The 27251-nt window shown below is 55.5% G+C and overlaps 2 protein-coding genes across 2 annotated transcripts in view; both read right to left on the reverse strand.

The window, feature by feature from the left end:
* LOC102689789 (butyrophilin subfamily 1 member A1-like) overlaps positions 1-27251 on the reverse strand; it is a 402034-nt gene that overhangs the window by 241565 nt on the left and 133218 nt on the right. The window lies entirely within an intron of this gene.
* On the reverse strand, positions 748-25475 carry LOC107077274 (F-box/LRR-repeat protein 19). The gene is made up of 11 exons (XM_069188047.1): positions 24796-25475; positions 18462-18665; positions 17571-17714; positions 16349-16435; positions 14316-14495; positions 12483-12515; positions 9939-11215; positions 9291-9454; positions 9044-9205; positions 8198-8416; positions 748-8105 (listed from the first exon to the last, which is right to left on the reverse strand). The coding sequence occupies exons 2-11, from the start codon at positions 18630-18632 to the stop codon at positions 7933-7935; spliced, it is 2610 nt and encodes an 869-aa protein (XP_069044148.1). The 5' UTR covers positions 18633-18665; positions 24796-25475; the 3' UTR covers positions 748-7932.

Raw genomic sequence — 27251 nt, forward strand, 5'->3', positions numbered from 1 at the left:
TCTGATTGAGGGGGGACCTATAAGACTCTCTGGACTGGGGTTGAAGACCCTCTGATTGAGGGGGACCTCTAAGACTCACTAGACTGGGGCTGGAGCCCCTCTGATTGAGGGGGGACCTATAACTCACTGGACTGGGGCTGGAGCCCCTCTGATTGAGGGGGACCTCTAAGACTCACTGGACTGGGGCTGGAGACCCTCTGATTGAGGGGGACCTCTAAGACTCACTGGACTGGAGCCCCTCAGTTCCAGGACTGGCGATTTCTTGTGAACCACGGCAGGATCTGGAAGAGTGAACACAGTAGCCTAAGGATGATCAACGTCTGTCCTGGAGGATGACTGCCTCTTCAGCACTTCATGCCAGCTCCCCTCTGACTTAATACCCAGGTTACCCATTACTAATTCATCTGGCTGGTGCTTTTATTCAAAGAGACTTCCACGGGGACCCATGTATACAGCGGCGTGTTTTAGTGTTGCAGTCTACACCAGGGAATAAAGTGTCGCTTAGTGGCGAGTGAAGTGAATCTTTCTCCAAGGTGGACAACCCTCAGTCTTCCAGCCACAAGTGCAGGACCCCAGCCACCGAGGCGCCACACTGCTGCCCCTGCAGCAAGGGAACCACTTGTTGGCCTGCTCAGAGCCTGCTGGCGGCTCAAGCCCTGTCTTCAGGTGCATCCGAGTTAAGGCGGACGTGCAAGGAGTCGGTAAGCACTCGAATCACTGAAACCCACACCACTTCCACACAGCTCATAAAAACAAGCCCATCTCCTTTATTTCCACTTTTTCATTATTTTCTCTTTTGTACAGTAGTTACCCTTTAAGTAGCTGCCTTGATTTTTTTTTTCATTTTGTCAAACGTTTTTTGTTCATTTCCCGAGGAAAGTCTTTTCTTAGAGGTGAGTGCTTCTCTCTCTCTCTCAATCTCTCTCCCATCTGTTTTGGGATTTTTTTTTGTCATGTTCATGAAACAGCAACCAACAAAAAAAAATGGAAGAAAAAGAAAAGCAGGATAAAAAAATAAAATTATAAAACAGACAAAATAAAAGAACAATCAATAAAAGCCCCCCCCCCCGATAGAGGGAAGCTGGAATTTTGGCAAGGTCCGACAAGAGACAGCGAGCTGAGGTCAGTCCAGTCCGATATGGTCCAGTCCAGTACCATGTAGCTCAGTCCAGTCCAGAACAGTACAATACAGCCCAGCATGGCGTTATAGAGCCACGAATGAAGTAAAACAGATCAGTACAGTTCAAAACAGTGAAGTACAACACGGTCCAAACCACAGTAAACCAAATGTGGAACAGAAGAGCTCAGTACAAGACGGGGCAGTCCACAGTGTCCATCTCCTCTGTGCAGTTGGCCCAATATGGCCCAGTACAGTCGACAGCACCGGGCACCTAACCAAAGCCAAGACAAGACACCGCCGCCCGGAAAAGTAACATACAGTTCAGAAACACATACCAGCCTCCAGGACACTCATCTAAAAGCAGGTCCAGCTCACAGCTCAGTGAACACTTCTGTACGACACTTCCCTGAGTCAGGCTAAACTGTTCGGCCCAGTACAGTACTGCTGTTTCTGCATCTGTACAGAACAGTGCAGCCCATATCAGTACAATATGGGAACAGAACGGGCAGTTCAGTATTGATACAGTCCAGCCCAGTCCTACCCATTCTGCTCTCATATTGTATATTACAGTCCAGCACAGTAAATACTGCCCATTCTGCACGCATATAGAATTATACGGTACAATATTACCAATTCTGTTGCCATTTAGTATTAATACAGTCCTGTACAGTACAATACTACCCATTCTGTTATGGTACAGCAGAATACAGCCTGGTCCAATATAATATAGGAACAGCATGGACAATACATAATAATATGGTCCAATCCAATACTGTCCATGCTGTTCCTATATTAAATTGGACCAGGCTGCATTCTCCTGCACAGTATCAGAAGAAGCTGGACAATATAATATGGTCCAGTCCAATACTGCCCCTTCTGTTACTGTACAGTAGGATACAGACTGGTCCAGTACAAGAGGGGATCAGAAAGGGCGGTACAGAATAATACAATCCAGTACAGTACAATACTATCCATTCTGTTCCCACACAGTATAGCACCATCCAGTCCAATACTCCCCATTCTGTTCCCACACAGTATAGCACAGTCCAGTACAATAATAACCCTTCAGTTCCAGTACAGTATATAATAAGACCAGTCCAGTACAATAAAAGACAACCGTCCAGTCAAATACAAGTGTGTGGAGTACTCATAGTAGGAAGTCCAATACAGTTCAGTTGCGTTTAAAGCCAACCGGGACAGAAAACAGAACAGTCCAGTTCAGTGCAACAGAGTCTAGATCAGTTTAGTACAATACAATGCACTGCAGTCCAGCACAGCACAGCACGGTACAGTACATCAGGCCAGCTCAGTACACACCACAACACAGTCTAGGCAAAGTTGCACCGAACACAATACAATGCAGTGCAGTCCAGACCACCTCAGCAAAGTCCGGCCCAGTCCAGCCCGGTTGGCTCCAGTACGGTTCAGTGCATTGTCGAGCACAAGGGCTCCCTCTCTCCCCTCCTCCCCGTGGGACGGAGAGGGAGAGCGGTGCCGAACTGGCTGAAGAAAGAAAGAGAAACAGACGAAGAATAAGTCCCTGAAATGGCACATGTAGTGATGGGGGTGGGAGGCTAAGGGGCGCTCTCTCCGGTGCTGTCCCACCAAGCCTGCGATCCCGGACTCTGCTCGATCCGATCGCTTCTGCTCCCTGGCTGCCCTGCACGAGCTAGGAGGACTCGTCGGCCAAGGCGCCAAGGCTCTGGACTCGCGGGCTCCCGTTTGGGGTGGGATTAGGTGAGAAATGGGCTGAGGTCACTCCACCCAGTTCCCTGGGTTTGTGTTCACACATGGACACGCTGTATGCAGACACACAGTCTCTCACACTCACACACTGCTGCACGGCCACACACAAGAATCTCTCACACACTGTTGCACAGTCACACTCAAGAACCTCACACATGGTGCAGTGCCACACAAGAATCTCACACTCACACACTGTTGCACGGACACACACAAGAGTCTCACTCTTGCACACTGCTGCATGGCCACAAACAAGAATCTCACACTGCTGCATGGACACACACAAGAATCTCATACTCGCACACTGCTGCATGGCCACAAACAAGAATCTCACACTGCTGCATGGACACACACAGGAATCTCACACTCGCACACTGCTGCACGGCCACAAACAAGAATCTTGCACAGGCTGCATGGACAAACACAAGAATCTCACACTGCTGCATGGACACACACAAGAATCTCACCACAGGCTTTCTCACTCACGTGCACAGTTTCTTATGCGCACAACATAAGCACTGTGCCAACACCATTTCAGTTCCTTCCAATCTGACTGGTGTTCCTGCACTCTCTGACACGCTACCCTTCGTATAGACCACTCCACTAAAATCCCTGGCACGACTGTTCCTGAAAGGAGGTACAGCGTCTCCTGCAGGTGTCCATACAGCACGTCTCCAAACTATCGGGTTTGTAGTTGTAGCTGTAGCACAATACCAAGCAAAGAACGGCACAGCCACAAGCCACAGCTGTACCAGGTAGTCTGGCATTGTGCCTCACGCAGGGCCTGACGCGCACGCTCGTACAGAAGGACAATAATATCACTGACGCAGTGCAAAAAGAAACAGGACAACTCCAAGATTGCTGGAGGCGCTCTCCTTCTGCTACAGAGTTCGCTGAGCACCCCGATACACAAGAGCTGAGAAATGACCTTGGTGTCCTCAGCCCAGTTGTCTCTGCCGGGCTTTGTTCTTCAGGTACCTGAACCCAGATTCGGCTAAGAGTTCACTGATCGAGTGAGTTGTAACCTTTAGAGATTACATTTTGCCCTGGAGCGGTCAGAGAGATTTAAAGTTATGGAGAAAGAAAACCGGGACACCGGGAGGAAACCTAGGCAAACCCAGGGAGAACATACAAATTCCGCACATACAGCACCCCAGGTCCGGATTTGAACTCGGGGCCCCCCACGCTGCAAGACGGCAAAGCTGACCACTGTGCACACCTCTAACTGGGAATTACTCTCCACTTCGACAGTGCCAGACTTCCCAGACAGGACGTCAGGACGGAGAGGGAGGATCTGTCTCCATCCAGGTCATGACGGCGTTTTCCCGCAGACCCTCTGCAGTAGCTTCACTGACCACAAGGGGGCCACCGCCCACAGGCTGGGAACTGCCGCCAGAGACGACGGGGGGCCGCACGGCCCTTGAACGGGCAGGCAAGAGCACGAAATCCAGCGCAGCACGGGACAGAGGTTTCATGGACGGGGAGAGGACTTTTCCCCACCTCTAACACTCCCATCACGTGTTCCAGAACGCCGACGCAGCCCGGCTCTGGAATGCTCCCTGAGAAACATTAGTGTCATACCTACAATGGAGTGCCCCTGAAAACTTGAAAAAGCGTGCAAGTGGCTATTGTCCCTTCTGCAGTTCATTTCACCGATGGGCCAAATTCTGCTGTTCAATGCGGTACGGATGTAAAGAAACCCACATGACGTGTACATTCACATGACTGTTTTTTCCCCCCCATGATCTACCCATGACCCTTTCTCAAAATACCCGTGGCAAAATCATAGCACCTAGTAACCACATCACCTCTTATAGCAGCATCTTCCTAAGAACATTCGATAGTCAGATTTTGGGGTTCCTTATTTTACAACTGGAAAGGCGTCTTATTTTACATCTGGAAAGGAAGGACAGACCACGGTTCCTCTCTCTCACTCTCTCTGGTGCCCACTGCCAGCTTTACACTGCCATCATGATAATTATCCTCGCTAGGTCTGTTAAGTCTCACAGCTGTCCACCTGTACTCTGCTCAGGATGTTGCTTCAGGGCAGTAGGACCTGGCTCTGGTCCTGCAGGTTCCCTCGTTCAGTGAGTGAGCCGAAACCAACCACCCTTGTGTCTGATACAGGGCCACTCCCCACCGTGGGCGTGTCTGATACAGGGCCACTCCCCACCGTGGGCGTGTCTGATACAGGGCCACTCCCCACCGTGGGCGTGTCTGATACAGGGCCACTCCCCACCGTGGGCGTGTCTGATACAGGGCCACTCCCCACCGTGGGCGTGTCTGATACAGGGCCACTCCCCACCGTGGGCGTGTCTGATACACCATCACTCTACACTCTGGATGTATCTGATACAGCATCACTCTCCACCGTGGGCGTGTCTGACACAGGGTCACTCCCCACCATGGGCGTGTCTGATACAGGGCCACTCCCCCACTGTGGGCGTGTCTAGTACAGCATCACGCTACACTCTGGGTGTGTCTGATACAGCATCACTCCCCACCGTGGGTGTGTCTCATACAGGATCACTCCCCACTATGGGTGTGTCTCATACAGGGTCACTCCCCACTGTGGGTGTGTCTGATACAGTAGCACTCCACACTGTGGGTGGCACACATTAAATGCCCTATCCCCACTGAATTCCACACGTGTCTGATGCAGTGTCACTCCCACCTGTGCCCATTTACCATTAGCTATTCAACCTAGTATGAATTAAGGAAGCAAAAGAGCAAGCTGAGGAAAGTCTGAACAAAGGTCTGTATGCCAAAGCCGTAAATGAAACACCCTGCAGTCTGGCCTGTTTGAAGCCAAGGGCAGTGTGCAGCGACAGCCGAACAAGCCTGCAGTTCAATTCAAGGCATCGATGAGCAGCGGGGATTCAAGAGCTCAGCCGAAATGAGAACCAGGAGACACGGCGGGTCCCCCAGGACAGGAGCGGAGAAACCTGGTCAGCCCCCTCTCTCGCAGGCAGTGACCGCTGCCACAACAGGAGGGCTCGGCCCGGGGGGATGGGATGACCAAGCAGGAATGTACTTCACAGTTTAAATGACGGCCGAGCCTTCATTTCAAGTCACACCTCTATTTCTTCACTATGTGATCAAAAGGCATACTGCATGTATACCCCTGGTCTACGATCTGTAACCTGACCTCGGGGTCACCGATTTCTCTCCTCCTTTTCCTCTGGGAACCGGGAATTGTCAGCGCACACCGTTGTTGCCTCTGCGCCACCTCATGGCTGCTCCTCTTTCACTCTTTGCAAGAGCGGCGTCCCTCCCTGCTGTCAGCTGCTGTCAGCGTGAGATGCATTAAGAGTGAATCCCAGGGTCAGACCAGCGACCTCTAGCCCACACCAGGACCAGTGCAGTGACTGAGAATTGACAACTGTCTGGCCCTGCTCTCGAAGGACCGAGAAAATGGACTGCAGGGAGGCGAGTCAGAGAGGGGATGATAGCTGATCTGTGTGCCCAACATTAACACAGCAGTAATAATGACAAAAACGTGCCAGCAGGCGGCAGGCATGCGCTGCTTTACTTGCATCTTGTGTGCCATCAGCACCCACAGTGCCCTGTAACTGGCCTTCTGGTGATGCACCTGGCTGCTCAGTGCTCCTGAAGGTGAGTGCTTCACACGGCTGGCCTGGGATATAGGGAGATAGAGTGCCCGATCACTGTCCCTCTCTCTCATTGTCTCTGCTGCCCACTGCCAACTCTACAGCAGGAGTGGAAGGTAGCAGTGTGTCTCCTGTGACTCACTCATTCTGTACGTCACACTCTCCCCCTTTCACTCTCTGCCTCCTGCATCAAGTGTCTCACTCCCTGACTCACAGTGCCAGTTTCTCTCACTCCCTCTCCCACTCGTGATGCCACACTCACCCTCCCTCTCGATCACACTGTCTCACTCTCTTCCTCCCTCTCCATCCCGGTGTCACATTGTCTCACTCCCTCCCTCCCTCTCGATCACACTGTCTCACTCTCTTCCTCCCTCTCGATCCCAGTGTCACACTGTCTCACTCCCTCCCTCTCGATCACACTGTCTCACTCTCTCCCTCCCTCTCGATCCCAGTGTCACACTCTCTCACTCCCTCCCTCTCGATCACACTGTCTCACTCTCTCACTCCCTCTCGATCCCGGTGTCACACTGTCTCACTCCCTCTCGATCCCGGTGTCACACTGTCTCACTCCCTCTCGATCCCGGTGTCACACTGTCTCACTCCCTCCCTCTCGATCCCGGTGTCACACTGTCTCACTCCCTCCCTCTCGATCCCGGTGTCACACTGTCTCACTCCCTCTCGATCCCAGTGTCACACTGTCTCACTCCCTCCCTCTCGATCCCGGTACCACTCTCTCCCTCCCTCTCGATCCCGGTGTCACACTCTCTCCCTCCCTCTCGATCCCAGTGTCACACTCTCTCCCTCCCTCTCGATCCCGGTGTCACACTGTCTCACTCCCTCCCTCTCGATCCCGGTGTCACACTGTCTCACTCCCTCTCGATCCCAGTGTCACACTGTCTCACTCCCTCCCTCTCGATCACACTGTCTCACTCTCTCCCTCCCTCTCGATCCCAGTGTCACACTCTCTCACTCCCTCCCTCTCGATCACACTGTCTCACTCTCTCACTCCCTCTCGATCCCGGTGTCACACTGTCTCACTCCCTCTCGATCCCGGTGTCACACTGTCTCACTCCCTCTCGATCCCGGTGTCACACTGTCTCACTCCCTCCCTCTCGATCCCGGTGTCACACTGTCTCACTCCCTCCCTCTCGATCCCGGTGTCACACTGTCTCACTCCCTCTCGATCCCAGTGTCACACTGTCTCACTCCCTCCCTCTCGATCCCGGTACCACTCTCTCCCTCCCTCTCGATCCCGGTGTCACACTCTCTCCCTCCCTCTCGATCCCAGTGTCACACTCTCTCCCTCCCTCTCGATCCCGGTGTCACAGTCTCACTCCCTCTCGATCCCGGTACCACTCTCTCTCTCTCTCTGGGCCCGTCCCATGAGTGCGAGCAGAGCAGGAGCGAACGATGCCGTCTCTCTCTCTCCCTCTCTCGGTGGCGGGGAGTGTGTGCCCGTTAGCTGTTCTTAAGCAGCAGTCTGTCCTCGGGGCAGGAGAAGCGGGCGCAGTTCTGGGCCCAGTGCTGACAGGCGTCGGGCGACACCAAGCGGCAGGAGCGCAGGTCCACACGACACAGGGACGGACAACGCCGCAGCAGCGCCAGGCTCTGGTCGGTGACCCTCGCACAGCCTGGGAGACACACGGGGAGGGAGTGAATACAGACACGGCCCCCGCAGCGTCACGGCGGCTCTCACGGCGTCGCTCCCATCGAGCCTCGGTACCTGAGAGGTTAACGTGTGTCAGTGTGTCCCTCAGCGGGGAGGTGGGAGCGGTCAGCGTGTGGACGGCCTGGTCAGTGACCTGGGGACACTGGCTGAGGTCCAGCTTGGTCAGGTGGGGAAGGTATCGCACGAGCAAGCGAGCACAGCTGTCCGTCACTTCCAAACCTGCCAGCCGGAGTTCTGCCACATTCTGGAACCGCCCCCGATTCTCGGTGTGGCCTGTGAAACAGACAGAGGTTGACTGGACACTCCAGTACATTAACACTGCACTGAGAGAGAGGGGTTCATACAGACACACTGACTGACTGGACACTCCAGTACATTAACACTGCACTGAGAGAGAGGGGTTCATACAGACACACTGACTGACTGGACACTCCAGTACATTAACACTGCACTGAGAGAGAGGGGTTCATACAGACACACTGACTGACTGGACACTCCAGTACATTAACACTGCACTGAGAGAGAGGGGTTCATACAGACACACTGACTGGACACTCCAGTACATTAACACTGCACTGAGAGAGAGGGGTTCATACAGACACACTGACTGACTGGACACTCCAGTACATTAACACTGCACTGAGAGAGAGGGGTTCATACAGACACACTGACTGGACACTCCAGTACATTAACACTGCACTGAGAGAGAGGGGTTAATACAGACACACTGACTGACTGGACACTCCAGTACATTAACACTGCACTGAGAGAGAGGGGTTCATACAGACACACTGACTGACTGGACACTCCAGTACATTAACACTGCACTGAGAGAGGGGGGCTCATACAGACAAACCAAGCACGTGTGAGTGCACAGGGGATCAGCAGTGTGTGTCTGACCTGTGCGTGTCTCAGCTGGAGGCGCCAGCAGCTCCCGGAGCTGCGAGTCCTTCAGATCCTCCACGAAGCGCAGGTCCAGCGCCTGCAGGCAGGGGCACAGAGCCGAGCAGAGCGCCGACACGGACGACCAGGGGCAGCCCGACAGGACCAGCTCCCGCAGACCTGGCACAGAGGCAGAGCAGCGAGCAGTGAGCGGGGAGCGGGGAGAGACGGGGGGCAGCGGCCAGCGACCAGCGGCAGGTCTCACCCTGTAGCCGGTTGATCAGCCACATGAGCTGTTTCTTGGAGATGTTGGTGTATCCCAGGTCCAGGGACACGGGCTGCCGGCGGATGATCCCGCTCAGCATCGGGGGGGTGATGGAGCGCCGCCGGCTCAGGTCAATCTGGGTCCAGAGCCGCTTGTCACAGCACCTAAGGGAGACAGGGGAGAGAGTGAGAGAGAGAGAGGGAGGGAGAGAGAGAGAGGGAGGGAGGGAGAGAGAGAGAGGGGGGGGGGAGAGAGGGGGAAGAGAGGGGGAGAGAGGGGGAGAGATAGAGAGGGAGAGAGGGAGAGAGGGAGAGAGAGGGAGGGAGAGAGAGGGAGAGAGAGGGAGAGAGGGAGAGGGAGAGAGGGAGAGAGGGAGAGGGAGAGAGGGAGAGAGGGAGAGGGGGAGAGAGAGGGGGAGAGGGAGGGGGAGAGGGAGGGGGAGAGGGGGAGAGAGAGGGGGAGAGGGGGAGAGAGAGGGAGAGAGGGGGAGAGAGAGGGAGAGAGAGGGAGAGGGCAGACAGTGAAAAGGGGGAAGGGGAGAGGTAAAGAAAGAGAGAGAGAGGGAGTGGGCAGAGGGAGGGAGAGGCAGAGGAGTAAAGAAAGCGTGAAACCCCTCCGAGCCGCCCTTGCGCCCAGCCCGCTGCTCACCAGCGGCTCCAGGTGCGACAGACCCTCATGCAGACGCAGAGCTCGCGCTGGGTGAGGTGCTGGAAGACGCTGAGCCAGACGTCGCGCTGCATGACGTGGGAGGCGCCGCAGTCCAGGGGCAGGCAGTGGGGCTCGGGGCAGGCCGGCGGGGGGCGCACCAGGTGCCTCTCCATCTGCACGGGCCGCGGGGGCGGGGCGGGCCCCGGCGGGGGGGCGCGCTTCAGCAGCTGGGAGCGGGCGGCCAGCCGGCCGGGGGGGCTGGGCAGCTGGCCGGAGGCCTGGCTGTTGTTGGGTCCCGGGTGGGAGCCCCCCCCCCCAGCGCCGCCGCCCCCGTTGGCGCTAGTGTTCTGGGTCGGGCCGGAGGCCGGGGCCTGGTTCTGCTGGCCCGGCTGCTGCCGGATCTTGCGGTTGCCCCCTTTGCCCCGGCGGTGGTTGGCGTTGGCGTTCTCCTTCTCCTGCGCGGCGCTCTCCCTCGTGCCCGCCCGCGTGCGCCCGTTGCGGGTCTCCGAGCCGTTGCGCTTGGCCTCCTGCTTGATGACGGGGTGGGAGGGGGGCGGGTTGGGGTGCAGGGAGGAGGCGGTGGGCGGGTGGGGCCCGGAGGAGGGGGGGGGCAGCGGGGAGGGGGGCGGCGACAGGGGCGGCTTCCGGTCCTCCTCCTCCGCCGACCCCTTGGCGAGCCCCCGGCCCCTCTGGCTGTCCCTGTCCCCCTCGCTCTTCCGCCGCGGCCTCTCGTTCTCCCCCTCGCCCCCCGCCTTCCTCTCCCCCTCCTCCTCCTCCGCCGCCGCCCGCTCCTCCTCCTCCTCGTCCTCCTCGTCCTCGCTGGCGCTGAACCCCAGCTCGGCCAGGCGGCGCTCCCGCTCTCGGTCTCGGTCTCGGCCGCGCCCGCCGCTGTTGTTGTTGCTGCTGCTGCTGTTGTTGGGGCCGGCGGCGGGCGAGCCAGGCTCGGAGGCGCCGCCGCCGCCCGCCCGGTCCTCGGAGCCCTGGGAGTCGGAGTCGGACTCGGACTCGGAGCTGGAGGAGCTGGAGGAGCTGGAGTCGCGCACGCGCTCCAGCAGCTGGCACATGCGCTTGAAGCGCTCCAGTTTCTCGCGCTGGTGCGAGCGCTGGTCGGCCGCCTGCGAGGCGGCGCCCGGGGGGGCCAGCGCGGGGCTGGGGTTCGGGCCGGCGTCCGAACCCGCGGGGGCCTGCGAGGAGGAGGAGGAGGAGGAGGGGGGGGGCGGGGGACCCCCGGCGCCGCTGCCTCCGGCCGAGTCCGAGGAGGAGTTTGGCTTCTGCTTCTGTGCCGAGACGGAGAGAGAAAAGGTCAGACAGAGGTCCCCGGCACCTCCCACCTGCCTGGGACAGGCTGAGAGAGGCAGGTCTGGGCTTCCCTGCGGCCGTCACACAGGAGAACGTTACCTCGATTTCCCACCCCAGAGCTAGTTAACCGTGTTAATTTGCGGCTGTCGTAATTGGGCTGATCTTCGGCTGGTCAGAGAAGCTCTCATAGACCCTGTCAGCGAGACGGGGGAACTGGGCGCGGAGGACAGTCCAAAACGGCAGTCGGACAAACGGGGAACGGTCGCACGGCGCACGCTCGGACCGTGAGCCAGCGCTGCCCCCCTGGAAAGAAAACGCCCCCCTCCTTCCAGCTCCGCAAACCACAGGGCTGGAGTTTTCACCTTCTCACCACGGTCGTACTGCGCCCTTGCAGCAGTCTGAATTTCTCACGGCAAAGCCACTCAACAGTTTGGACAACAGCGGGAAAAACATCCCCAGAGGGTCACATCTTCGTCTAGCTGTGCGTGTTACAAGATGGGCGGCAGGTGGGGATAAGATGGCAGCTCTCAACCAGACTACACTCCCCAGAAGGCAGTGGGGCCATGACCTGCCATCCTCTGCCGCCTGACCAATTGGTGGAACATAATGTCGGGTGACATTTAAAAACCAGGAAGTGGGAGCTTACAGTGGCCATCAACCTGTGCTCTCTAGGAAGGAAGCAAAACCCCTCAATAAGCACTGCATGGACTTATTGAGTCCTTATTGAGAATGGACTGAGGAGTTTCTTTTGGGAAAGAATTTGGATGCTAGATAAGGAAAGGACATTTGTAGAAGCTACCAGCGTCCTCACTCTGAGCTGTGTTAAGATTAGGGGTGCACACTGCACTGGGGTTCTGACCAGCGTCCTCACTCTGAGCTGTGTTAAGATTAGGGGTGCACACTGCACTGGGGTTCTGACCAGCGTCCTCACTCTGAGCTGTGTTAAGATTAGGGGTGCACACTGCACTGGGGTTCTGACCAGCGTCCTCACTCTGAGCTGTGTTAAGATTAGGGGTGCACACTGCACTGGGGTTCTGACCAGCATCCTCACTCTGAGCTGTGTTAAGATTAGGGGTGCACACTGCACTGGGGTTCTGACCAGCGTCCTCACTCTGAACTGTGTTAAGATTAGGGGTGCACACTGCACTGGGGTTCTGACCAGCGTCCTCACTCTGAGCTGTGTTAAGATTAGGGGTGCACACTGCACTGGGGTTCTGACCAGCGTCCTCACTCTGAGCTGTGTACCTTCTTGAGGTGCTTCTCTCGGCCTCCTTTAACCTGCAAGAGAGAAAACAAACTCAGGATGATGAAGAGACAATTTCAATTCAATTCAATTCAAGGTGCTTTATTAGCATGACCGATGACACGCTAAGGGACAGACAGGAGTGAGAGAGGGATACACCGACACGCTAAGGGACAGACAGGAGTGAGAGAGTGACACACCGACACACTAAGGGACAGACAGGAGTGAGAGAGGGATACACCGACACGCTAAGGGACAGACAGGAGTGAGAGAGAGACACACCGACACGCTAAGGGACAGACAGGAGTGAGAGAGGGATACACCGACGCGCTAAGGGACAGACAGGAGTGAGAGAGGGACACACCGACACACTAAGGGACAGACAGGAGTGAGAGAGTGACACACCGACACGCTAAGGGACAGACAGGAGTGAGAGAGTGACACACCGACACACTAAGGGACAGACAGGAGTGAGAGAGGGATACACCGACGCGCTAAGGGACAGACAGGAGTGAGAGAGGGATACACCGACGCGCTAAGGGACAGACAGGAGTGAGAGAGTGACACACCGACACACTAAGGGACAGACAGGACTGAGAGAGGGATACACCGACACGCTAAGGGACAGACAGGAGTGAGAGAGTGACACACCGACACACTAAAGGACAGACAGGAGTGAGAGAGTGACACACCGACACACTAAAGGACAGACAGGAGTGAGAGAGTGACACACCGACACACTAAGGGACAGACAGGAGTGAGAGAGGGATACACCGACGCGCTAAGGGACAGACAGGAGTGAGAGAGGGATACACCGACACGCTAAGGGACAGACAGGAGTGAGAGAGGGATACACCAACACGCTAAGGGACAGACAGGAGTGAGAGAGGGATACACCGACGCGCTAAGGGACAGACAGGAGTGAGAGAGTGACACACCGACACACTAAGGGACAGACAGGAGTGAGAGAGGGATACACCGACACACTAAGGGACAGACAGGAGTGAGAGAGGGATACACCGACGTGCTAAGGGACAGACAGGAGTGAGAGAGGGATACACCGACACGCTAAGGGACAGACAGGAGTGAGAGAGTGACACACCGACACACTAAGGGACAGACAGGAGTGAGAGAGGGATACACCGACGCGCTAAGGGACAGACAGGAGTGAGAGAGGGATACACCGACACGCTAAGGGACAGACAGGAGTGAGAGAGGGATACACCGACACGCTAAGGGACAGACAGGAGTGAGAGAGGGATACACCGACACGCTAAGGGACAGACAGGAGTGAGAGAGGGATACACCGACGCGCTAAGGGACAGACAGGAGTGAGAGAGGGATACACCGACACGCTAAGGGACAGACAGGAGTGAGAGAGGGATACACCGACACGCTAAGGGACAGACAGGAGTGAGAGAGGGATACACCGACACGCTAAGGGACAGACAGGAGTGAGAGAGGGATACACCGACACGCTAAGGGACAGACAGGAGTGAGAGAGGGATACACCGACACGCTAAGGGACAGACAGGAGTGAGAGAGGGATACACCGACACGCTAAGGGACAGACAGGAGTGAGAGAGGGATACACCGACGTGCTAAGGGACAGACAGGAGTGAGAGAGGGATACACCGACGCGCTAAGGGACAGACAGGAGTGAGAGAGTGACACACCGACGCGCTAAGGGACAGACAGGAGTGAGAGAGGGATACACCAACGCGCTAAGGGACAGACAGGAGTGAGAGAGGGATACACCGACGCGCTAAGGGACAGACAGGAGTGAGAGAGGGATACCCCTACCACCCAAACACACAGCCCTCTCCCTTCCTCACCTTCTTCTTAGGCCCACTTTCCTGGGGCAGCTCCTTCTCTTTCTTGCGCTTGTGTCCTCCCTGCCCCCCCTCTTCTGGGGCGGGGGGCTTCTTCTTGTTTGGAGGGGGGTCGTCCGTCAGCTTCCAGCGCCCCACCTCCCCATTGTCTGTCCGCCGCTTCCCAGAGCCATCTCCCTGGTCCTGCAGGAGGAGGAGAATGAAGGTATGTCATATCGGGGCCTTAGTTTAACCAGCAGTCCAACTCTGACTGACACTGTACTGACCAGCAGTCAGGACACCCCTACTCTTACTGACAGTGTCCTGGGATCTGTACTGACCAGCAGTCAGGACACCCCTACTCTTACTGACAGTGTCCTGGGATCTGGACTGACCAGCAGTCAGGACACCCCTACTCTTACTGACAGTGTCCTGGGATCTGGACTGACCAGCAGTCAGGACACCCCTACTCTTACTGACAGTGTCCTGGGATCTGTACTGACCAGCAGTCAGGACACCCCTACTCTTACTGACAGTGTCCTGGGATCTGGACTGACCAGCAGTCAGGACACCCCTACTCTTACTGACAGTGTCCTGGGATCTGTACTGACCAGCAGTCAGGACACCCCTACTCTTACTGACAGTGTCCTGGGATCTGGACTGACCAGCAGTCAGGACACCCCTACTCTTACTGACAGTGTCCTGGGATCTGGACTGACCAGCAGTCAGGACACCCCTACTCTTACTGACAGTGTCCTGGGATCTGGACTGACCAGCAGTCAGGACACCCCTACTCTTACTGACAGTGTCCTGGGATCTGGACTGACCAGCAGTCAGGACACCCCTACTCTTACTGACAGTGTCCTGGGATCTGGACTGACCAGCAGTCAGGACACCCCTACTCTTACTGACGGTGTCCTGGGATCTGTACTGACCAGCAGTCAGGACACCCCTACTCTTACTGACGGTGTCCTGGGATCTGTACTGACCAGTCAGGACACCCCCTCTCTTACTGACGATGTCCTGGGATCTGTACTGACCAGCAGTCAGGACACCCCTACTCTTACTGACAGTGTCCTGGGATCTGTACTGACCAGCAGTCAGGACACCCCTACTCTTACTGACGGTGTCCTGGGATCTGTACTGACCAGTCAGGACACCCCCTCTCTTACTGACGATGTCCTGGGATCTGTACTGACCAGCAGTCAGGACACCCCTACTCTTACTGACGGTGTCCTGGGATCTGGACTGACCAGTCAGGACACCCCTACTCTTACTGACAGTGTCCTGGGATCTGTACTGACCAGTCAGGACACCCCTACTCTTACTGACAGTGCCCTGGGATCTGTACTGACCAGTCAGGACACCCCTACTCTTACTGACAGTGTCCTGGGATCTGGACTGACCAGCAGTCAGGACACCCCTACTCTTACTGACAGTGTCCTGGGATCTGGACTGACCAGCAGTCAGGACACCTCTACTCTTACTGACAGTGTCCTGGGATCTGGACTGACCAGTCAGGACACCCCTACTCTTACTGACAGTGCCCTGGGATCTGTACTGACCAGTCAGGACACCCCTACTCTTACTGACAGTGTCCTGGGATCTGGACTGACCAGCAGTCAGGACACCCCTACTCTTACTGACAGTGTCCTGGGATCTGGACTGACCAGCAGTCAGGACACCCCTACTCTTACTGACAGTGTCCTGGGATCTGGACTGACCAGTCAGGACACCCCTACTCTTACTGACAGTGTCCTGGGATCTGTACTGACCAGCAGTCAGGACACCCCTACTCTTACTGACGGTGTCCTGGGATCTGTAGTGACCAGTCAGGACACCAGGGTTGACAACTGCTAAAAGCGTAAACACTGGTATGCAGTGGCATTCTTAAGGTAAAATCTTTTAGAGCCTCTTAGTCTATAAACAAATTTTGCCATCAATCCTACATTTTTCAAACTGCATCCAAAATGGCTTCACTTTTTTCACAACGCCCCCTCAAATACAGGACCCCCTTGAGGTCCTTCAGCACCTCTTGCAGCAGCAGCCTTACTCACCTTGCTTGTCTTGCCTTCCTTGTGGCACCTGGGACACTCCCAGCAGTTGGGGATTTCGTCATTGATAATGCCCTCAGCCCTGCTCATCTGCAACACAGAGACAAGGGGTGTTAGAAAGTCCCTACCGGCGCCGGCTCACGGCTGTGAGCCTTCACTACTGGCGCCGGCTCACGGCTGTGTCCCTTCGCTACTGGCGCTGACTCACGGCTGTGACCCTTCAGCTGACTCACGGCTGTGAGCCTTCACTACTGGCGCCGGCTCACGGCTGTGTCCCTTCGCTACTGGCGCTGGCTCACGGCTGTGACCCTTCGCTACCGGCGCCGGCTCACGGCTGTGACCCTTCGCTACCGGCGCCGGCTCACGGCTGTGACCCTTCAGCTGGCTCACGGCTGTGACCCTTCAGCTGGCTCACGGCTGTGACCCTTCAGCTGGCTCACGGCTGTGACCCTTCGTTACCGGCGCCAGCTCACGGCTGTGACCCTTCGCTACCGGCGCCGGCTCACGGCTGTGACCCTTCGCTACCGGCGCCGGCTCACGGCTGTGACCCTTCGCTACCGGCGCCGGCTCACGGCTGTGACCCTTCAGCTGGCTCACGGCTGTGACCCTTCGCTACCGGCGCCGGCTCACGGCTGTGACCCTTCACTACCGGCGCCGGCTCACGGCTGTGACCCTTCACTACCGGCGCCGGCTCACGGCTGTGACCCTTCAGCTGGCTCACGGCTGTGACCCTTCACTACCGGCGCCGGTTCACGGCTGTGACCCTTCGCTACCGGCGCCGGTTCACGGCTGTGACCCTTCGCTACCGGCGCCGGTTCACGGCTGTGACCCTTCGCTACCGGCGCCGGCTCACGGCTGTGACCCTTCAGCTGGCTCACGGCTGTGACCCTTCACTACCGGCGCCGGCTCACGGCTGTGACCCATCGCTACCGGCGCCGGCTCACGGCTGTGACCCTTCACTACCGGCGCCGGCTCACGGCTGTGACCCTTCGCTACCGGCGCTGGCTCACGGCTGTGACCCTTCACTACCGGCGCTGGCTCACGGCTGTGACCCTTCACTACCGGCGCTGGCTCACGGCTGTGACTAATCAATACCACCCTTCACTACCGGAGCTGGCTCCATGCTGTGACCGATCTCTACCTGCGCTTGCTCACCTTCTCTGCCAGGGGCAGGCGCGAGGGACACAAGGCAGAGGGGTGCATGTGTGCGCGCAGGGGCACCCACCTTGAGGCAGCCTGGGTGGATGATCTCGTTGCAGATGGTACACTCCATCAAGGACAGGCTGAACTTCTCCTCCTCCGAGTCCACCGTGTCCTCCTTCCCAGCCTCACCACAGGACAGGCACACGGCTGTGTGGGGTAGCACTGGCTGAGGGGACACAACACAGGTGAGAGGGTGCAGGGCAGAGGCAGACAGTGGGTTCGTCAGGCAACGTATCCGGGAGAGACAGCAGGTCGGTAAGCTACAGCACCGGGGAGAGACAGCGGGTTGATCAGGCATGGTGTGGGGGAGAGAAAGTTGATCGGTAGGGTACGACATCAGGGGAAGACACAGCTTTGGACAGGCGGTGTGTAGAGGAGAGATAGCTTATTGATCAGGCAGGGTGTAGGGCAGAGACAGTGGGTCATCAGGCACAGCATCCGGGAGAGACAGCAGGTCATCGGGCACAATGTTAAGGAGAGACGGAGGGTCAGTCAGGAAGGGTATAGGGAACAGACAGCGGGTCAGTCAGGAAGGGTGTCCGGGAGAGACAGCAGATCGGTCAGGCAGGTTAGGGGAGAGACAGTGGATCAATCAAGCAGTCAGGGTGTAGAGGAGATACAGCGAGTTATTCGGGCACCAGGTCTAGGAGAGACAGCAGGTCCCTTAGGTAGCATGTCTAGGGGAAACAGCAGATCAGTTGGGTGTAGTATCAGGGAGAGACAACGGTTTGGTTAAGCAGAGGGAAGGGATAGACAGAAGGTCGGCTGGGCACCACGTACAGGAAAGACACGGGTCGCACAGGCACGGCATACAGAATACAAAGCCGGTCAGGCACCACATCCGGGAGGGACAGCGGATTGACTGGGTGTTCAGGAGAGACAGCGGGTCGGTTAGGAAATTTCTTGTACTTACTGCAGTACACTGTCGGAGCAGGCAGGACTGCTTCATGCGCCCCGGCCCACCAAATTTCTTCATGTCCTTACAGAAGTGGCACTCTCCGCACTCTGTCCGCATGCAGGCCTGGCATCGCCGGCACCGCGTCCTGCGCCGCCGGGCACCGCCCAGAGCCTTACTGCCAGACATCCCCACTGCCTGCTTCAACTGGCACTGCACACACTGAGAGAGAAACAGGGAGTTAAATACACCCTGACTGACTGCACACTCCAGTACATTAACACTGCACTGAGAGAGAGGGGTTCATACAGACACACTGACTGACTGGACACTCCAGTACATTAACACTGCACTGAGAGAGAGGGGTTCATACAGACACACTGACTGGACACTCCAGTACATTAACACTGCACTGAGAGAGAGGGGTTCATACAGACACACTGACTGACTGGACACTCCAGTACATTAACACTGCACTGAGAGAGAGGGGTTCATACAGACACACTGACTGACTGGACACTCCAGTACATTAACACTGCACTGAGAGAGAGGGGTTCATACAGACACACTGACTGACTGGACACTCCAGTACATTAACACTGCACTGAGAGAGAGGGGTTCATACAGACACACTGACTGACTGGACACTCCAGTACATTAACACTGCACTGAGAGAGAGGGGTTCATACAGACACACTGACTGACTGGACACTCCAGTACATTAACACTGCCCTGAAAGAAGGATGAAATCCCAGAATGGCTAAGGCCATAGTGAAAGTGTAGCAAATGATAAATGAATTATTAGAGGGCCACACTGCTGCAGTAGCTGAAACACACCCGACAAACCTCCACAGAAATGTGTAATGTGTAATGATTTCAGAACATAAGAGAGGCCTGGTGAGAAACTGAAGGGAGTGTCCCACACTGACAGGCTGAAGGAACTGAGTCTCTTTAGTCTGAAGGGAGTGTCCCACACTGACAGGCTGAAGAAACTGAGTCTGTTTCTGTAGTCTGAAGGCAAAGTCTGAACCGTTTTAGTTTTGAACATGGAACACCGTGAGGGGACAAAGATGCATGTATTCAAAATCCTCAAAAGTTTTTTTCGAATGTTTCTTTCAAAAGGGGGTATACATGAGATTCTGTTTTTTGGAGATTTTTCCCCCACAAGTTTTTTAATTTTCTCATCATTTTTTTTAGAAAAGCTATTTTTTTCCTTCCCAAAACAAACTGGTTGTATTTTCTGCCTCAATCTGGTACAGGGGCTAAGTTTACCCTTTAAACTGTCCCCCTCCTCTGCCTCACGCACCGAACCTCAAAACTGAGCCAACCCATCAGATGTTTTTTCAGAACCAACAGTGAAGCACTAACCAGAGGGACCAAGCGGAAACAAAAGGGAAAAGCGTTTGAAATTGAGAACAGGACGCACTACTTCACACAAAGAGTGGTGGGACCGTGGAACAAGTGTGTACCCTTTCAAGCAACAAACTGGATGAGCTCCTGGGATGAATAAACTACTAACTGTGAAACAGGGGCTATTTTAACAGGACCGACCTCCTGCATGTTTTGCCTGACACTAACGGTTCTTACTAACACCATCATGTTATAACGCAACTTCCCATTCAAACACGTCTCCATGGGTGAATGGCCCAGCAGGCCCCGGCACTGGACCCACGCTACACTGGGCTAACAGGACAGGTCGACAGACCGACCGCTGTAATTTAACGGCGCCCTGGGAGGGGATGGGCCCCCCCATCTATCTGGGACTGTAGAGCGCTCCTGCAGAGTCTGCATGGGTCAGACTGCTGGGAAGAGGCTGTCTCAGAATTGGTCAAGGACAGCCCACATGGTGCCTACACTCCAGAAAGACAGGCCTCCTCCTCATGGTAAACAAGCAGCTCGTCACCACAACTACAGAGAGACCAAACAGATGAAGACAGAGAGAGGAAAGAGGAGAGAGGAGCAGGAGAAGAGGGGAACAAAAAGAGAGGAATGTCACTAGAGAAACAGAAGGGAGGAGAAACCAAGAGAGAAAAGACGGGAGACTCTGCCCAAGATCAGCACAAATGGGAGTTTCCTCTCTAAACCTCCCTCCCTCTTTCCCTCTGCCAGAGTGAAGCAGCTGCCCAGCCCATTCCAGTCTGACAGGATAGCAGGGGTGGGACAGGGCTCGGTCCCCAGCCATGAGCACAAAGCTCACTCGCTCCAAGCCAGTCAACAGCTAGTTACCTGTGGCAGCTATAGCTGCAACACCTATTCCTATTCCCTGCTGCAGCTGCAACTGCTAGTGCCCTGCTGCTGCTGCAATTGCACCTGCTAGTGCCCTGCTGCTGCTACTGAAACTGCTAGTGCCCTGGGGCTGCTGCTACTGCAACTGCTGGTGCCCTGGGGCTGCTGCTACTGCAACTGCTGGTGCCCTGCTCCTGCTGCTGCTGCTGCTGCTGCTGCTGCAACTGCTAGTGCCCTGCTCCTGCTGCTGCAACTGCTAGTGCCCTGGGGCTGCTCCTGCAACTGCTAGTGCCCTGCTGCTACTGCTGCTGCAACTGCTGGTGCCCTGCTCCTGCTGCTGCTGCTGCTGCTCCTGCAACTGCTAGTGCCCTGCTGCTGCTGCTGCTGCTGCTGCTGCAACTGCTAGTGCCCTGGGGCTGCTGCTGCAACTGCTAGTGCCCTGCTGCTGCTGCTGCTGCTGCAACTGCTAGTGCCCTGCTGCTGCTGCTGCAACTGCTAGTGCCCTGCTCCTGCTGCTGCTCCTGCAACTGCTAGTGCCCTGGGGCTGCTGCTGCAACTGCTGGTGCCCTGCTGCTGCTGCTGCTGCAACTGCTAGTGCCCTGGGGCTGCTGCTGCAACTGCTGGTGCCCTGGGGCTGCTGCTGCTGCAACTGCTGGTGCCCTGCTGCTGCTGCTGCTGCAACTGCTGGTGCCCTGCTCCTTCTGCTGCTGCTGCAACTGCTGGTGCCCTGGGGCTGCTGCTGCTGCAACTGCTGGTGCCCTGCTGCTACTGCTGCTGCAACTGCTGGTGCCCTGCTCCTGCTGCTGCTGCTGCAACTGCTGGTGCCCTGCTGCTACTGCTGGTGCCCTGCTCCTGCTGCTGCTGCTGCAACTGCTGGTGCCCTGCTGCTGCTGCTACAACTGCTAGTGCCCTGGGGCTGCTGCTGCAACTGCTGGTGCCCTGCTGCTGCTGCTGCTGCAACTGCTAGTGCCCTGCTGCTGCTGCTGCTGCTGCTGCAACTGCTAGTGCCCTGCTGCTGCTGCTGCAACTGCTGGTGCCCTGCTCCTGCTGCTGCTGCTGCAACTGCTGGTGCCCTGCTGCTGCTGCTGCTCCTGCAACTGCTGGTGCCCTGCTGCTGCTGCTGCTCCTGCAACTGCTAGTGCCCTGGGGCTGCTGCTGCAACTGCTAGTGCCCTGGGGCTGCTGCTGCAACTGCTAGTGCCCTGGGGCTGCTGCTGCAACTGCTGGTGCCCTGCTGCTGCTGCTGCTGCTGCAACTGCTGGTGCCCTGCTGCTGCTGCTGCTGCAACTGCTGGTGCCCTGCTCCTGCTGCTGCTGCTGCAACTGCTGGTGCCCTGCTCCTGCTGCTGCAACTGCTAGTGCCCTGGGGCTGCTCCTGCAACTGCTGGTGCCCTGCTGCTACTGCTGCTGCAACTGCTGGTGCCCTGCTGCTGCTGCTGCTGCTGCAACTGCTGGTGCCCTGCTCCTGCTGCTGCTGCTGCAACTGCTGGTGCCCTGCTCCTGCTGCTGCAACTGCTGGTGCCCTGCTCCTGCTGCTGCTGCTGCAACTGCTAGTGCCCTGCTCCTGCTGCTGCAACTGCTAGTGCCCTGGGGCTGCTCCTGCAACTGCTAGTGCCCTGGGGCTGCTCCTGCAACTGCTAGTGCCCTGCTCCTGCTCCTGCTGCTGCAACTGCTGGTGCCCTGCTCCTGCTGCTGCTCCTGCAACTGCTGGTGCCCTGCTCCTGCTCCTGCTGCTGCAACTGCTGGTGCCCTGCTCCTGCTGCTGCTCCTGCAACTGCTGGTGCCCTGCTCCTGCTCCTGCTGCTGCAACTGCTGGTGCCCTGCTCCTGCTGCTGCTCCTGCAACTGCTAGTGCCCTGGGGCTGCTGCTGCAACTGCTGGTGCCCTGCTGCTGCTGCTGCTGCAACTGCTAGTGCCCTGCTCCTGCTGCTGCTGCAACTGCTAGTGCCCTGCTGTTGCTGAAACTCCAAGTGCCCTGCTCTTAGTGCAACGGCAGTAAATATTACTGTAAATACAACATCTAATAATATAGTAAGAGTAACTGTGATGTCTCCATTACTATTTGATTTCCTTTGCCACTAACACTGAGAAAACAAACTGCATATTCAGCCACCAGTGTACCCTAACAATCACACCACACCTGTTCAGCGCCAGTGCACCCTAACAATCACACCACACCTGTTCAGCGCCAGTGCACCCTAACAATCACACCACACCTGTTCAGCGCCAGTGCACCCTAACAATCACACCATACCTTTCCAGTGCCAGTGTACCCTAACAATCGCACTGTACCTGTTCAGCACCAGTGTACCCTAACAATCACACCGTATGTGTTCAGTGCCAGCGTACATGTTCAGCGCTAGTGTACCCTAACAATCGCACTGTACGTGTCCAGCGCCAGTGTACCCTAACAATCACACTGCACCTGTTCAGCACCAGTGTACCCTAACAATCGCACTGCCCCTGTTCAGCACCAGTGTACCCTAACAATCACAATGTACCTGTCTAGCGCCAGTGTACCCTAACAATCACACCGTATGTGTTCAGCGCCAGTGTACCCTAACAATCGCACTGCCCCTGTTCAGCACCAGTGTACCCTAACAATCACACCGTATGTGTTCAGCGCCAGTGTACCCTTACAATCACACTGTACGTGTTCAGCGCCAGTGTACCCTGACAATCGCATTGTACGTGTTCAGCGTCAGTGTACCCTAACAATCGCACTGCCCCTGTTCAGCACCAGTGTACCCTAACAATCCCACTGCCCCTGTTCAGCATCAGTGTACCCTAACAATCGCACTGTATGTGTTCAGCGCCAGTGTACATGTTCAGTATCAGTGTACCCTAACAATCGCACTGTACGTGTTCAGCGACAGTGTACCCTAACAATCGCACTGCCCCTGTTCAGCATCAGCGTACCCTAACAATCACACTGTACGTGTTCAGCGCCAGTGTACATGTTCAGCATCAGTGTACCCTAACAATCGCACTGTACGTGTTCAGCGACAGTGTACCCTAACAATCACACTGCACCTGTTCAGCACCAGTATACTCTAACAATCACACTGTACCTGTTCAGCGCCAGTGTACTCTAACAATCACACTGCACCTGTTCAGCACCAGTATACTCTAACAATCACACTGTACCTGTTCAGCCCAAGTGTACTCTAACAATCACACTGCACCTGTCCAGCACCAGTGTACCCTAACAATCATACCGTACCTGTTCAGCGCCAGTGTACCCTAACAATCATGCCGTACCTGTCCAGCGCCAGTGTACCCTAACAATCACACTGTACCTGTCCAGCGCCAGTGTACTCCAACAATCACACCGTACCTGTCCAGCGCCAGTGTACTCCAACAATCACACTGCACCTGTCCAGCGCCAGTGTACTCCAACAATCACACTGCACCTGTCCAGCGCCAGTGTACTCCAACAATCACACTGCACCTGTCCAGCGCCAGTGTACTCCAACAATCACACTGCACCTGTTCAGCGCCAGTATACTCTAACAATCACACTGTACCTGTCCAGCACCAGTGGACTCTTACAATCACACCATACCTGTCCAGCGGCAGGAACAGGAATTTAGATACACTTCAGGATTGCGACCAGTTGCAGAGAAGACAGGAGACGCCGAGCTCCCTCCAGGTCATGCCGGGGTGCCGAGTGTCCCAGGACCCCAGCTGAACTCCCTGCTCCAGGGTGCTGATCTGCCCTCACTTCCTCCCAGGCAGACCGGGTAGACGCAGTGCCTCCCGGCGGATCCACGCACACGGTTCTTCCACGCCACTCGCGACTGGGGCTCTCTCAACTCATCCCTCAGATAGGTAGAGCCCCGATTCCCATTCCCTGCTCTGTCCTTCGTGCAACCTCAGATCCCCCCTCCCGATACTCCCCACACACACACACAAAGCGTGGCCTCCTGTTATGATCACCCACAGCTGCGGATAACATACTAGGTCTTATGAAGGAATCGATCAACAAAACCCCGCAATCGATCTACACACCTCCGTCCCTCCTCCTCCTCGCTCTTCCTCGTGTAATAACAGGGCATCTCAGTCCCCCATACACACACACACAGAGAGAGAGACACACACGATGGACACAAAACGAGGCATCGCTTACCTGCTGGTTCCGAGGCGCATGCTCCTAGTTCGGGCATTCAAACAACTTTGGGGGTTTAATTTAAAAAATAAAATGAAATGATACAGCAGTAGGGGGAGGGGAGGGAGTCTTATCGTGACGGGTCTCTCGCTCTCTGTCCTCGGTCACTCGCGACCCGGTCCCCGGCAGACGGACGGATGCATGGTCTGTCTCCTTATTTTGGGCGAAAGCGAAACTGCGAGCCCATCGCCGGTCTCTGCTCGCCGCTGCCCTGCCTCCCCCCGGTCTCCTCGCGTCCTTTCGGGGTTCGGGTGCTCTGCCCGCACCGCTCAGGTCCTCGGCTGGTTTAATTTTACACACGGGAACCGCCACTGGCCGGAGACGCAGCTCAGGCGGCGGTCACGCTGGCGTCAAACGGGGGGGGAAAAGCTGGATTCTGTAGGTAATTTTTCCGAGCAGCACAGGAATTTGTTTCGAATATGGTCGCCTGCTGCTCCACCAAAAATGAAACAAAAAAAAGGAAACGACAGACGAACAGGGCTGAGCCGCGCTCGTGCTTCACGGTAAATTGTCAAAACCGCTTCATGGTTTTAGTTCCAAGGCACGTTTGTCTCTCCTGCCCTCTCAGAAACACCACGGCGATGGACGTTCTCCATTTTTTGTCTTGAATAAAAAATGAAAAAAAAAATTAAAAATGGAAAAAAAAACATCATGGCGGACACGGGGTCGCCCCCTCCCTTTCACCCCTGACAGGGGCGGGACCGTGCCCGTTGGGACTTGTAGTTTTCGCTCCCCTTCGTCGCTGTTGTCTACTGCTGTGAAACGCTTAATGGAAAACTACAAATCAACATGGCGGACGAGACCTTTGACCCTACTGTTGACCACCGCCCCCTTCCTTTCCCCGCCCCCACCATGCTGCACTGAAAGGGGTACTGGGAGTTGTAGGCGAATTCAATGGGGTTTCCATTGTTCTTGGGATGACTGGAGATGGAAAAGGACTTCATAGTGTCATGTGGCCGCTGGGCGGACTGGAACATGGTGTCATGAGGTGTTGTGGGGTTTGCAGTTTTGTTCCCCTACCAGTGTTTTTTTCAAAATAAAACGTGCCAGAGCACACATCTGTACATATTTAAACTTAAATGTTGCTCACTCGCGCACTGTTTTATTATTAGTATAAAACTGATTAATAATAATTAATAATAATTGCTTACACTTATATAGCGCTTTTCTGGACACTCCACACAAAGTGCTTTAAAGGTAATGGGGACTTCTAATGGCCAATGTGCAGCCCCACCTGAATGATGATGAATGAATAATTAGATATTTGATATATAAGCATATTAATAATATACATTGATTTACATTACCCTTTATCATTACTGAAGCAGTGGTTCTGTGGGGATGGAGTAGTGGTTCTGTGGCTAAGGATCTGCACCTGTGGCTGGAAAGTTACTGGTTCAAATCCTGCGGCCGGCAGAGGAATCTTACTCTGTCTGTCTGTGCTCTGACCCCAGGCTTCTCTCCCTGTCTGTGTGTCTCATGGAGAGCAAGCTGAGGTGTGAGAAAAGACAAATTCCTAATGCAAGAATTTGTATAGGGCTAATAAAGTGATGTTATGTTATGAATACTCATAGTAATGTCAATGAAGGGATTTCATAATATGGATAACATGGAAAACGTTCTACCAAGAGCTGTTACTTCCCTCATCCCTTCCTCAGTCTGGCTCCTATTTGGCTACCAGGAGCCAATCTCTAAATCCTGGATGCTTTAAACCTGGTACTGTCCCATGGGGTTCTGTGCTTGGATTTGACTATTGAGTATTTACATGCTGCCTGTTGGTCAGGTCAGATCATTCTCCATTGTGGACCTGGGTTTTCCTGCTGCTCTGATGACACTCAGATTTACTGTCACACACGAAAAATGCTCCCCAGCCAAAAAGTTGTGCTTCCTTTTTTCTCCTTTCAACCTGGAACAAACCGTTACTTGTTCCTTTGCAGCCTACTCATGCTGACGCAGCTCCCTACTTGAACTACCTCAAATTTACTTGCAGTCCAAATCTGAGATGACAGCTGCACCGTCTGCAATTCACAGGCTCCTCACAGTGGGATAGATCCTTCTCACTCTGAGGAAGACCCTGCTCCTCACAGTGGGATAGATCCTCCTCACTCTGAGGAAGACTCTACTCCTCACAGTGGGATAGATCCCTCTCACTTTGTAGTGAATCTAAGATCACAGTAGAGCCTCCTGCCCTGACTGGTGGATCTCATCCAGCTGGTTATTGAGAGAAGTCAGGGTATCAGCTTCAACAACATGGCTGGGCAACTTGTCCCACACTCCCAGCACCCTTTGTGTAAAGTAAAGCCTCCTCTCAGTCTTATGTGCACTTCTCAGCCTCCACTTGTGTGCTCTGGTGCTGGTGTGGGAGGGAGTTCTAGATCCGGTCCCATCGATGAGCTGCTCTCAACTGAAGCCCTTTA

The sequence above is a fragment of the Lepisosteus oculatus genome, chromosome 4 (assembly GCF_040954835.1).
Source record: "Lepisosteus oculatus isolate fLepOcu1 chromosome 4, fLepOcu1.hap2, whole genome shotgun sequence".
NCBI lineage: Eukaryota > Metazoa > Chordata > Actinopteri > Semionotiformes > Lepisosteidae > Lepisosteus > Lepisosteus oculatus.